General features: G+C 37.5%; 1 protein-coding gene across 1 annotated transcript; it reads right to left on the bottom strand.

Annotated features, from left to right (window-relative positions):
- Nucleotides 1-2,236: 2,236 nt before the first annotated feature.
- LOC107669004 (pantothenate kinase 4-like) lies at nt 2,237-11,897 on the bottom strand. Its single transcript, XM_016461094.1, has 11 exons — nt 11,756-11,897; nt 11,262-11,344; nt 8,819-9,027; nt 8,536-8,719; nt 8,329-8,421; nt 8,066-8,219; nt 7,594-7,775; nt 7,234-7,315; nt 7,047-7,147; nt 6,743-6,748; nt 2,237-2,434 (listed from the first exon to the last, which is right to left on the bottom strand). The coding sequence occupies exons 1-11, from the start codon at nt 11,871-11,873 to the stop codon at nt 2,237-2,239; spliced, it is 1,410 nt and encodes a 469-aa protein (XP_016316580.1). The 5' UTR covers nt 11,874-11,897.
- Between the last annotated feature and the right edge of the window lie 2,279 nt (nt 11,898-14,176).

Genomic DNA, 14,176 nt, shown 5'->3' with positions numbered 1-14,176 from the left:
AGTTTTGAACACTGGCTGGTTATGTACTTGCTCAAATATTGATTTCGGATAATTTTTAACCAAAAAAAGTTACGGACTGCAGCTTTAAAGTACTAAAGGGGTGTAGGGGTATAACCCCGGCATCCTGGCTAAATTCACCCATTGGCCTCTGGCCATCATGGCCTCCTAACCATCCCCATATCTACTGATTGGCTTCATCACTCTGTCTCCTCTCCACCAATAAGCTGGTGTGTGGTGGGCGTTCTGGCGCAATATGGCTGCCTTCGCATCATCCAGGTGGATGCTGCAAACTGGTGGTGGTTGAGGAGATTCCCCCCTTCTATGTAAAGTGCTTTGAGGGCCCAGAAAAGCGCTATATAAATGTAAGGAATTATTACTAATCACTTTTCAGGGCTCGCAAAATCGCTAGCCTGACATCCCGAGGTTATTGTGTTTTCCAGTCGGGCTACCAAAATGTATCACCACTCTGCCCGACGGGCTATCTTAAATGCAGATCTCCCGCGGGTCCTTAAAAACTCCTAAAGTGAGTTGTATCAAACTTAAGGCCATAAAAAGTTTTAAATATGTTAAATGGTATAAGAAATGTCTTAATTATAATTTCAAGTGGTCTTACAGTTGGGGACGGAAAGACAAGAGTCGCGATACGGCCGGATTAAACTTCAAAAGGCAATGATGCCATTGAATAAATATAAGCGCTGCACGTTTCAAGTCAAAACGCGGCGCGGATGTCTTTATTTGAATGTATCTGAAGGGAACTGACTGTCCTCAGAAGCGTGTCGTTGGCCTTTTAATTTCATTTTACCTATAATTCCTGATAAACAGCGTTTATGAGCGCGGAGCTGCTTTGTGTACAGCCGTTACCGGGGAAACCGCAATATTTCAGCGCTCCTAAAGCGCCACCTCATGGCAGAGAATGAATTTGCATTTCCAACAAGCCTTTCTTTGTGATTATGGTCAGATCAATGCAAATATCAACTCATGTTTTTACGCAGCAAACACATAGGAGTTGTAAATGAGAAAGAAGTTAATGTGCCTCCTAAAAATCTAAACAATTAAGACAGTAATATTTATACGTTTTAAATTGACAATTTATATGCTTGATTTATCCCTTTTCATAAAAATGGTCTAAAGGCTGAAATGCAGTTGAATAAGATTTTTGTTTTTGTGAAAACCTGTATCTGAACTGTAAATCATGTAATTTTATGGCTCAGTACTGTATGTTACCACAGACATTGTCCAACCCCACTCATACGGTTCATTTTACTTGTGCAGCTCTTAAAATGGGTCATAAATTGAATTAAATTTATTTGTAACAATTCTGCAGATACCCTGTAAATAGTGAAATAAAATTCCTTCCTTCATAGTTGTTGATATTTGTGTACTGAAAATATTTTTTATTGACATTTAAAATTCCTATCTGATTTTCTATATTTAAAAAAAAAAAAATCTTTTTTTATTTGGGCTAGTTTAATTAATTTTCGGGCTACCAAATTCTTAAGAGTACCTGCCCGAAGGGCTACCAGGGATTTTGACATTTTGCAAGCCCTGCTTTTACAAAGTTTGCCAGGTTAGTGACCTCAAAACATCTACATATCAACATATACCCGACCAGAAAGTTATTTCTGTCTTGTTTCTACATTTGAACTAACAGAAATTCAAGTCACAGTGGGTGGGTTGTTGGTAAGAATCTCGGTCACAGTCACGGTCACATTAGACTGAGCATGCGAAATTTCCTTGAATGCTGCTTCGGTCGTAATATGACGTTATGCTCTGCAGCATCTTTTTAAAAACTTTAATTCAACACAACACATAATAATACATCTAAAATGTAAAAACATACAATCTACTCCACTTTCCTGCAGCGCTGCAGTTTTCAATTTATGTTCTTTTAATTCAGCTACGAGGTTATGCTGTGACGTATCGATCTGCTGTTGGTTACACGGTTTCACCTGATGTGAATTCGCAGGTCAGAGTTCACACCAAGCATGTACTTTGCAACGCAGCGAAATACGAAACTTTTCGCATGGGTTTTGCATTTCCGGTCTGACTCATTTGCAAGCGTTTGAATGGAAGTCAATGGAAAGAAAAGTGCAGGGTGAACGCCCCTTTTAGTCGCAAAGTTGACCGGCCTTTATGCTGAGTTGTGAGATTACATATTTATTTTCTAAAAAGTTAGCATAGCAAGTTAATAATCAAAGTCACAAAATGAAAGACAAAAATACAAAGCCTGGAGGTCTTACCCCATCCAATGCCTCCTCAAAGCAGTAGAGCCAGTACTCCCATCCAATGCCTCCTCAAAGCAGTAGAGCCAGTGCTCCCGAGCCAATGCATCCTCAGTCAGGTCCACCGTGTCTGGAATATAAGAGGTCGGGTCCTGCAGCAGGGGGAGGTTGACTAGCTGCCTCTCCAGACGGTCCATCTCCAACATGTCAAACTGGAGACAATGAATAAAGAAAAGTAAGTACCCACAACGCATTGAATGGCAATTTGTGCATTCATCTGCACAGGAAAAGCTATAATTCCCCAGCAGACATTTGATGATACCAAGAAGAGGTTAAAAAAATAAAACAGGCATACAAACCTAACTTAAGAGTTCACTCAGGATATAAATATTCATTCTTTCCTATAGAATGCTGAAGTGATACATTTTTGTAGACCAACCCAGAAGTTATTCATTACCTTGGATCCCTTGACAAAAACCCAACACATTTACATTTATTAATTTAGCAGACGCTTTTGTCCACAGTAATAATGAAATGAGAAATACAACAAGCGATTCATCATAAGTAATAAATACGAGAAGTGCTAGTAATACATTTCTGACATTGTACAGAAAAGTATCAGATAGAACAGTGTGGAATTAAGGAAAAGAGCAAGCAGAGAGTTTTTTTTTTTGCAGGATGCAATTAGGTGCTCACAGAAGAATTTTCAGCTGTCTCTTAAATATTGTCAGGGATTCTGTGTGCCAGATGGAGACCAACAAGAAAAAAAGAAAAAAAAAACGTTTTGGAAAGTGATTTTGTTCCTCACTGTGATGGTACCATGAGGTGTTGCTCACTTACAGATCTCAAGCTTCTGAAGGGGATGTAGCCTCATTAGAGTGAATGAAGGTAGGAGGATGTAGAGCCCTTGGCTGTTCTGTATGCAAGCATCAATGTCTTGAACCTGATGCGAGCCGCATCCAGTAGTCAGTGCAGAGAGATCATGCTGCTGCGTTCTGAATCATCTATAGTGGTTTGATTGTACATGTTGGACATGTTGCCAGAAAGTTGTTCAGCATGCTCCGTTGAGAAGGGCCTGATCTTCCTGACGTTGTGCAATGCAAACCTGCATGATTGTGCCGTCTCTGCAATGTGATCTTTAAAAGGTCAGATGGTCATCAAAGAATACCCCAAGACTTCTGACTGATCTTTATGGTATTATTGTTGATAAACCTAGCCTAGCTGTATGGTGAAATTAAAATATACAGTCAAAGTGGCAAGGATAATAAGAAGATCTGTCTTTGCCAGGTTGAGCAGGAGGTGATGTTCTTTCAACCAAGATGTCCACCAGGCAGTCAGAGATCCGTACAGCTACCATTAGATCATCTGGTTGAAATGAAAAATAGAACAGAGCAATGGCACAAGAAACCATGTGCCTGTATGATGGGTCCCAGTGCTGTAGTGTATAGGCAGAACAGGAGGAGTCCAAGAACTGACCCTTGAGGAACCCTGCCCTGAGCCCTGAGTTTTCTCTATAAATGGGGGGAGCAAGACAGGTCTGCAACTGTCTATAAGTATAGTGTTTAGTGTAGTTTTTTTAAGCAGTGGGGTTACCCGAATCTGCTTGAACATGGTGGGGAAAGTGCCTGTGTGGAGAGATGTGTTGATGTGTGCGAGTGCTGGTAAAAGTGTAGGAGAAATGGCTTATAGAGGGGTGTGAGGGGACAGGGGCTAGAGAGTAGGTGGTAGAATGACTGCAGAGGAGAATTTTAGATACTTTTGACTAGATTTTGAAGAGATTGTTGCATCTGAAACGCTGTTAATCTTGTAGAAATAAGAAGTTTTGGCAGTGTGGACCATAACAGAAAAAGATGAAAACAGAGACTGATACATACTCAGGTCAGCTGGATCTTTTGATTTGTATCATTTTCTCTCTGCAGCCCTGAGTTTGGACCGGTGTTCATGGAGAACATCGGATAACCAGGGATTAGAGGGGGTAGTACACGCGGCCTGGAGGAGAGAGGACAGATATCGCCTAGACAGGAAGTTAAAGTGATGATATAGTCTGTAGCACTTTTCACATCCAGTGGTGAGAATTGGGTGGGAGACGGAAGAGAGGATGAGCGTAGGTTTTGTCTGAATACAACTGGCAGGGGGTTGGTGGCAACATAAGAAGTAAGTTGAAATTAAAAGTAATAAAGACATGATCAGAAATGTGTTTTGCCAAAACGTTTTCTGTGACACAGCTGGATGTGTAAATGAGGCTGAGCTGGTTGCCAGATTTTTCAATTCCCGTGGTGGTGAGCCATTTAAAATTGAATGAGGATGGAAGAAAGTTGAATTCTGCAACCTAAGGCTTCTCCAGATGGATGCTGAAGTCACCAGCGACTACAAGTGGGCTGCCATCCTCAGGGAATAAGGACAGCAGCACATCCAGATCCCCTAAAAAGGTGCCCAATTGACCTGGAAGGCAATAAATTACTACAATATGGAGTTTTACAGAGAGTGTTACAGTAACTAGGGCTGGGCGATATGGGAAAAAATTAATATCTCTGTATTTTTTGGCCAATTTGCGATATACGGTATATATCTCGGTATTTTCATTTTTGGATTTGGATTTTTTAAAAATCTGTATTTAATATAATATATGTGTTGTCCAATGTTGTCCAGTGTTGTCCAACAAAACAATACATATTAAAGGCTATGAAAACAAATAAAGTGAATGTAACCTTGTAAGCCTTTATATTATGTGCAAAAAAGGGTTAAAATCACATTTCATTCTAACATTGTAACACTGCAATCTAAAAACCAAAAAAAGGCTTTTAAAGCAGAAGTTAAATTCACTAAAATAAAGATGAAAATAAATAAGAACAAAAGCACAGAGTTGTGTTAGGCTATTTTGATTACCCCATTACAGTCACTTTACAGTTAGTGCTATCATAAAAATAGACTTACTTGTAGGTTTAAAATTCTACATGTCACATTTATTGTCCAACTACAAATATTTCAGCGAAATGTATATTTTAGTCAGAATTTTTGCGCTCATATTTAATTGAGCTCTGTCTGTTTGGCGCACATGCGCGTGGCGGTGCTCATTCACTGAAGTCTGACAGCAAAATGGAAATATTAACATGACTTTCTAACATTTACAGATGGAGAATATACCTGTGAAATGTAAGTTATGCATTAAGGGAAACAGCACATCTCAAACACATTAAACAACGCGAGTAGCCTAGTGTCTCTGTCAGCAGTCTCTGTCATGCAGCCTTTTTGTCAGAGCATATGACGGGCCGAGCCACTTAACTATGCGAAACTATAAACTATACTATGTCTTACCAGTTTTAAAAGGCCTTAATATAAAGCTTGTCACATATTTAGAACAAATTGTATTATACACTTTCTCCGCAGCAGCTCAGTCTGTGTCCTCTGCTATATTTTTCAGATGCGCTCGAATCAAACTACTGTATATCGATATAAACGGTATTGCCTCATATCGTATCGCTTATAAAGAAAATATCGATATATCGTACAAACTCGATATACCGCCAGCCCTACCAGCAACAGCATGAAATTTAAAAGAATTATTATTGCAAAAAGATGGGTAAGTTTTGGCCTACGAAAACACGTCATCTCCGCAGCACTCTATTCACCACCCAAACCAACCATTATTTGTGGCTATAGCCCAAAAGGGCCATTCACACTGATGCAACAGGGTGACCGTGATTTCACCAAGTACAACGTGTTCCTGGATCAACATCCTTGTTGATCCTGGAACAACATTCCAATTAACCAATCAGAATTGAGGGATAACTTTCAGGAAATATCTGTTTTAGGCTTACGATCAGGATTAGGTGCTTCTACACCCTTGTTAATCAGCTATCATTTCACACTGATTTTAGGAATAAATTATGGGTAGGGTTAGGTTTAGGGGTAGGGATTGGGTTTAGTCTATATTTTTGGACAGTAATGTTGATCCAGGAACATGTCTTACTTGGCAAAATCACGGCAACCAATGCAACAGTATCCAACTGCAGAACTACAGGGCTGCTAAATGGACAAGGCGGCAGTGTCTTGAGACACATCTTTCAGAGCTAAACTTCTTTTAAATTTAGACAGTATTTATGTGGCGTTCATGTGTGAGACACTGAAAAAACAATGACAAGCGGTGCAACAGTTAAAGATGTCTGTTTAGCGCATGTTTGCATTGGAAAACAAGTAAAAAGCAGCGCAGTGGAACACAACAACATGTTCTGTGTAAAGGGGCCCTAACAGTGCAATCAAAACGCTACCTTTATGACAAATTTCCCACAGCAGCAACTGTCAAACATACCAGACAGTGAGTTCTCATCTACAACTAGATAATTTGCACCGTTTACACTCATGAGAAATAAGTGCATCACACTGAATAATATCCATGGCAACTTCACATTCATAATGATACAAAAACCTTCTGCTACCAGAGATTACTTTTTTTTTTTTCCCCCCAAAGGAAAGAGCATGCAGAGAAAACCACAAGAAAACCTGGATGGAAATGTACTTACTGGAAACTGAAGGGAAAATATTAGGGTATAGATAGAGAAGATGGATGAATGAATGGACGGATGGAGAAGAGGAAAAGAAAAGAAAAAAGAAAAGAGATGAAATAAGAACATTTCAGAGAACATAAAATAGGTCATGAAAGATAAGTAGCATGCATTTCATTTGGCCAAATCCATAAATATAATGCATTTAGAATTCAACTCCAAGTACAATCTACTTTGGCTTTCAAAAAAGATATGCAAAAAAAAAACAAAAAAACACTGCAACAGCAAATTTACTCGAGGCCTCATCTTTTGTGCAAATTACCGTTCCACTACGAGCCCTCTGCACAGGATTCAGCTCTGGAGACACACTCATGAGACCAGAGCTGCCAGCATAGTTCTCTCCCCAGCTGTACTGGTTAGGATCTAACACAAAGAAATAAGTAGGTTAAACAAAATACACTCACTACAGCAAATACTAAAGTTTGATTGTGTACACAACAATAGCTTACTGTCTTCTTCTGCCCCCTTCAAAAAGGCCCCAATAGCACCAAGATATCCTTCATGTCTTAGAAATAAAGCCTGGACCTCCCCCTACAAATAAAAACACAATTCTTTATCCAAAATGCTCACATAACACAGCAATATGTAATAAGATTTATATCCTGAGAACGTAAGCAGGGGATAACATACTGTCATTGTTATTACTGTATTACGCATGAAGAAAGAGAATTAGGTGATAGGAAATCGAGTGCCTGGGGCAATGATAAATAAAAAATATTTGACAGAATTTGACAATATTAATCATTGTATCAAACACTCACGTAATCATTATTGATACAGAATTATAATTAAGAAAAAAGGTTGGAGACCTTAGTGAAGAAATTGATGCTATAGGTGATGGTGTGCATGGTAACGGGATGTCCTCGAATGAAAAATCCTCCAAAATAGACCCTGGTAAGGTTGTGCAGTTTGGCATAGAGGCAGGCAAGCTGTCCAATGTCATTGCTTATCATGTGCAGTAGGCTCTTCGCCATGTCTTCTTTGGAGAACTCTGAGAAATATACAACAAAATGCCCAAGTAAGTGAGATCTGCTATGTAAACTATTCTTTGAATTCATGGTGCAAAACGGTGCAGATGTTACTTAGTAAAACTGCAACTCTGTTACACTTTCCTCATGTATGCCTTTGTGAAACCAAAGACCTTTGGCTTCATTTCACATTAATAACACTGCAAACTAGGTGAAGGGTCAAATGACTCTTCCTGGGTGAGGAAAACAGGCCATACAATAAACTGCCTCATGTTACAATCAAACCACTTTTGTATTTATTCTTCTGCTTTACCTTTGTCTGTGGTGGCTGATTTCCCAAAGCTACTTGCAATGAGGTCTCCAGTTAAACCCAGGGACCCGTAAGCACCTCCATAGATGTCTTTAACAAGCATATCCACATTTGTGTGTTGTCCTTTGGATGCTAACTGCAAAAGCTCATCAAACCTCTAAGAAAGAGAATGGGAAGGGATAAAAAAAAAATTAAGTGAATTTTAAAAAAATAAAGAAAAAACAAAAATGTAGAAATTCCTAGTAATACTTCACATAATGAACCACCTTGGTTTTTGTAAGTAAAGCTCCAAGACCCCAAAAAGTGCCACCACCTATAGAACTGCCACCAATACGCTCAAATTTGTCCTCTGCTTCAACCTTCAAAAACAGGACATAGGTGCTTTCTTTAGAAAGTCTGCAAACTCAGGATTTGTTTTGTTTTGTGTGTATAATACAACAGAGGCATCTAGATCCAGTGCAGTACAGATATACCTTTACTATTGAGACTCCAGATCCAATATTTATAAGCAGGTAAGGGAAGATGTCCGGATGTGTATTCTGGAACCGGAATTCAGAATCAGCATGTTTGGCATACACAAAAGCTTCATGGGGGATATTCTTCAGAACAAAGTTGCATCCCTTAATCAGACAAGTCATTTCATCTTCTTTGTCCACTCTAAGAGACAAAAAAATACAATTGAATTACCATTACAACAAATCCTTGAACTCCAAGCATGTCTGTATCATTCTCAGTAAGCTATAAAATTTCACTTACTTTAGCTTTAACTTCTTCTCTATCAGGTCCTTGAACTTGTATGCCCCTCCACCAGTTGCTTTGATGACTTTGGTTTCTGTGTTGACCAGGTGGTCTTTAATGAAATCTAGGCAGGTTTCAATGTAAGCATTCTCAAACTTGATAAAGTGAAGACGGGCAGTGATCTCTTCCTGTACAGATATCTCATAAAGAGGGTCACCTTCTGTTTCCTAGAATGAAGTAACATGAAAAAATATACAATTAAATAATTATAAAACTTTTAACTAATGTTAATGCAAAGAAGCTTAATATAAAGTAACATCCATTAAACCTTTTAATTATATAAAATGTTCTTTACACAAAGGATTTTTTTTATGAACTCTTCACTGTTCTTTGGGAAACCCATATCTAGGGCTGCACGATAAATCACATGTCCACTGTCATGTGCATCTTGTCAGTAAAGCCGGTTCTGTGATTAGTAGTAAATCTCCATCACGTGCTTTCAGATGGAGCGGCATTCAATACACAGAGCCGCAGTTCACTGACAAGCTACGCAATATCGCGTTCATAATCGCAGATGAATCGCATTAGATTATGAACGCGATACTGCGTAGCTTGTCAGTGAACTATGGCTCTGTGTAGTAAATGCCGCTCCATCTAAAAGCACGTGATGGAGATTTACTACTAATCACAGAACCAATCACATGACAATCGCATGTGATTTATCGTGCAGCCCTACCCAAAACAGTTCCTCTATGGCATTGCTTTTAAATTTTAAAATTACCATTAATTCATGACCATCTGAACACTGTGCAGTCAAAAAGGGACTGCAATACATCCTTCAACACCTTGATAGACTGGGATCATATGCCATTAACATCGTCTATAACAGTTAATGACCACTATGCTCTTTTACTTTTTATTGTGAGAAATTCTGTTGTGAAATACATAATAAAAATGTACATAATACACATACTTACATGATGTATTTCCTGTATTTGGCCCAAGTGTTTAAGTGGTCGTGAAGACCGCAAGTGTGTGTAGGACTTTTAATGAATCAATGGGACACACTTACAACGTAGTATTGTAAAAATGCAAGCAAAGTTGATAGTTTATTTTTTTTACACATTGTGTATATGTAATACTTTGCACTTTAAAATAAAAATCTAAATTTCTGTTCATTAGTAAATGGCCCTATGAATGACCCAATTTAATTGTGGTGCTTCTAATCAAGCGATAAAAAGCAGCTGAAATGTTTTACATAATACACATACACATCTTTGTTACAATAAATTGTGCAACACTACATTTTTACACAAATTATATGTGATATCTAATTAAATTAATTACACCGCAAAGTTTTCCTCAACATTTCACTCTTTTGGGGCTTGTGAGTTCCTGAACATGATGAATGACGGGATACCACACCGAAGCTGTATTAGAGATAGTGTGGATTTTGAGTGCATTAACGGCACTGAGTGTTGCCATTTTTATTTTTATTTTTTGTCATGTGCATGCTTTCTTAATTGTGCCAAGACTGCAAGTGTAGGTATTGGGACAGGCCCATAAACTCTTTTGGAGTGGACTTTGTGCTTTGTAACTTTGCAGATCTTTTTCATGCAAAAAACAGCAACTTTATACACTAAAGGAAGTTGAAAATGTACACAAGAATAATAGGAGTCTTTTAAATCTAACAAGATGTAATATTTGTTTTGTTTTACTTTTTGTATAGTACATGAAACACACACACTTCCTGTTTGTTGCTGCCGTGTGTTTTGAGTTTGAGCTCCGTCAAGTTAATTCTTTGTCGTCTAATTTTTTATCTTAAAATCAATTCTATACACCATCATTTTCGTTTCTATAACGTGTGAATATATCCCCTATCGTATTCTACAACAAAAACAATCAGAGCGCCTCGTTATCACTAGTTCTATTTTTGACTTCCCGAGTCCGCTATTAGCATATAGCCCGCTAGCACGCCAGCGTGGTTGCCGCTAATATCGCTTACGTTACTAATACACTATTCACTGTTACTTGCTTTAATGGCGGATGTGGGTTTTTTCTCCATTCTGTCACCGATGGAGTTTTGGTTCCTTGCCGCTGTCGCCTCTGGCTTGCTTAGTTGGGGACACTTCATTTCCAGCGATACCGTTGACTTGATTGCAAAGATACTATTTAAACTGAGCTGGATGTTGACATCACTGAATTCAATGATGAACTGTCTTTAACTGAAAAATTTGTGTTTACTATTGTCATTTTGCATTATTGACACTATTTTCCTAATTAATGCTGTTCAGTTGCTTTGACACAATCTGTATTGTTAAAAGCGCTATATAAATAAAGGTGACTTAAAGGTGACATGACTTTCTCATCAGATTTTCTGACACTGCCTCCCTTGTCTCCAAAAAGGGCCCCTGATGTTATGTGTAATCATGGAGTGAAAAAGTCTTACCTGCAAGCTTACCTTCGCTGAATGATCAAACGACCTGACTTTGGCAACTTTATGCTGGACAGTGGAGTAATATGCCAGTTTTGTCAAAGAGCCACCTGTCAGATAAGATGAGGTAAATTGTTTCTTTATTCAATGTTCATATACATTTAACATTCTCTTATACGATTACTATTATGTTATTAAAATATTACATCAGGTTGTTTAGGTTCATTAAAACATATGACATGTTTGCACTTGCAGCCCAGTAGTACAAAAAAAACCTGTCCTCGTTCCGCTCCGCTATATTTATCTAATGAAGGTTATTCAGTGGATATTTACAGCCTCAAAGTCTTCATAAATAATGTTAGTGTTGTTATTCCTCACATGTATTGAACAAACTGTCAGATTAGCAGCACGCGCTAACAAATTTGAACGCAGCCCTGCCCAACAAACTCCACAAGTGACTGTAACGTTAACGTTACTACGTTTGAGAAAAAACAAGGGTACGAGTTTGCATGTGATAATACCTATATCTATAGCGAACCTCTTGGCGTTCTCTAAATTGCGGAAAATTTCATCTGGGGGGAGTGTGATGCTCTTATCCATGCTGTGGGATCCTCTGTCCGCCCCGCCAGACAGCGCCATCTTACTGCGATTGTTTTGCAAACTACTACGCAACGTGAATGACGCATCAAAGCGCAGAGTTAGGGCGAAATTTTACAGTAAAAGTCCCATTCCTACGCAGTACAAAATAGAATAGAATATAATATTTTATTTAAACTATTTTATAAAAAAACTATATTTGCTTTTCAGTCGGAATCAAGTAAACCACCAACATCAAGACCTTCATTAAATGATAAGCTTTATAGATTTCTGAGAATAAAATGGGAACTACCGTATTTAATATTAAAAAAACACTAGCATTAAAATGATCAGATTCCTATTTCGACTTTTTCTATTAACACTTTTATAGTATGTCTTATTATAAAATTATATTTATATAATTTATATAACACTATATAACACTACAAAAATCTTATTATTAATAAATATTTCATTGTAGTTTCACTTGTTATTTACATTATAGACTTGGTTTGTGACCCTAGCTGCATCTGCAAATTATTAATTAAACTTTCTCTTAGATGATGACAATTTGCTGCAAAAAAATAAATAAATCAAAATAAACCTCTGTAATATTGAGACAAACTGACATTAATGTCATTCAGTGATTTAAAAATCTTTAGTAAAAACAACCAGGTGAAACATAATTTCACTGTGTAAACATGCTAAACGTTAAAAAGACAAATCAGATTGCATTTGCTGTTTAATGGCATATGGACGTTTTCATCAGGTTGCTGATTAGGGGACCATCTCTGTGTCCTAATGTTCATACTATCCATCCTAAATAGTATGTGAAATTAGAAATAGTATGTCCCAAAGCGTAGTATGTTGAAAAGAGAATGCCAAAAGACTCCGGATGGATGATTCGATTCAGAACTCCAACACGAATTAAAAGCGTTAAAAACTACAAACATGGCGGATGTGCGACCGGTGTAGATAAAGGGGTTTGAGTAATAACTTTGAATACCCTTAAAGGGACTTTGGTAATATTCCAAATTTAACCTGGTAAAAAAAAAGGCCAGTTTACAGACTATAGAATACTAAAGTGTGTATGTTTATCGTAAGCAAAATTGTATTCTCTTATCTAACTCTGATGCTTTCAAATATTGTTGCCTAATAATAAAAAAAAAAAATACATCTTTTAAATTCCTTTTCACAGTGTTTGTTTATTCACAATTAATTTTATTTTTCTTATGTTTAGAAATCAGATTCTTCTTTTCATTATCATATTTGGGACCGATCATCACAAGTTCTACTGTCCCATTGTCTATTTCCCTATGTCATGTTTCCCTATTCTGCACAGTGTACTATTAAGAGATGTATGTTCAAATCTAAATTTTGAGTTTATGGTTTCTTTTCTTTTATTCCTAAACCTGCATTTCTTTGAATGTCATAAAACCATCTACCGGTTCTATCCTCCTTCAATTGTTTTTGATCGTTATTTGTTGTTTATTTATACTATTTGTTTCCGTCTTCCTATATATTTAACATTGATGTTCATATCTCTTTTGTATATATTTTTATATACCATAAAAATGCTAAACTTTATTCCATCATCTGAATCCTGTAAAACATTTGTAGTGTTTTAATCAAGATGTCTGCTCTACTTTCAGTATGTTCCCATGGGTTGTCGTTATGATAGCATAACCCTAACCCTGGGAACATCGTGTTTATGATTGCCATATAAATATAGGGAACATAGGATCCTGGGACCATAGGTCCCTTTTTCATGTCTTCATCATGTGTAAATGTGGGGAACATGGAAACATAGGAATGACCAGTTTCTGAAAAGTGGGCTTTATGTACTGAATGCAGGCAGATATATGCGATGGCCTTGATGGATAATGGACTGGCTGTGCCTTGTCAAGTCATGTCACCTTTATTTATATAGCGCTTTATACAATACTGTGTCAAAGCAGCTTTACAGTGTCAACTGGAAATAATGCACAAGGAAAATGACAAATAGTCATTTTTACAGCTCAAGTCAGTTCATTGATGATTCAGTGATGTCATTGTCAACATTGGGTTGAAACAACCCAGCATTTTTTAGAGTGTAAGCAAGCCAAAGGCGACAGTGGCAAGGAACCAAAACTCAATCTGTGACAGAATGGAGAAAAAAACTTGGGAGAAACCAGGTTCAGTCAGGGGGCTTTGTCAGTAGAGAAGAGTTACATTTACATTTTGATTAAAGGTCTGTTTTCAATGACATGAATATGTATGTATATATATATATATATATATATATATATATGGCTCATCAACCATAACTCCTTCAAAAACAGCTAGAAACCTTGGAGTTGTGATTGATGATAAGCTGAATTTCTCAG

This window comes from Sinocyclocheilus anshuiensis, unplaced genomic scaffold, assembly GCF_001515605.1.
Source record: "Sinocyclocheilus anshuiensis isolate Anshui unplaced genomic scaffold, SAMN03320099.WGS_v1.1 scaffold192, whole genome shotgun sequence".
Lineage (NCBI taxonomy): Eukaryota > Metazoa > Chordata > Actinopteri > Cypriniformes > Cyprinidae > Sinocyclocheilus > Sinocyclocheilus anshuiensis.
Note: the sequence above shows the minus strand (reverse complement) of the source record. Positions and strands in the feature narration are given on the sequence as shown.

Bases quoted from the DNA above. Each gene is read 5' to 3' on its own strand.
- LOC107669004 (XM_016461094.1), bottom strand. From the start codon at position 11,873: ATGGCGCTGTCTGGCGGGGCGGACAGAGGATCCCACAGCATGGATAAG. The intron at 9,028-11,261 runs GTAAGCTTGCAG...ACTTCATTCTAG, and splicing joins CGTTTGATCATTCAGCGAAG to GAAACAGAAGGTGACCCTCT. The intron at 7,148-7,233 runs GTAAGCTATTGT...TCTTTGTGTTAG, and splicing joins GAAGGGGGCAGAAGAAGACA to ATCCTAACCAGTACAGCTGG.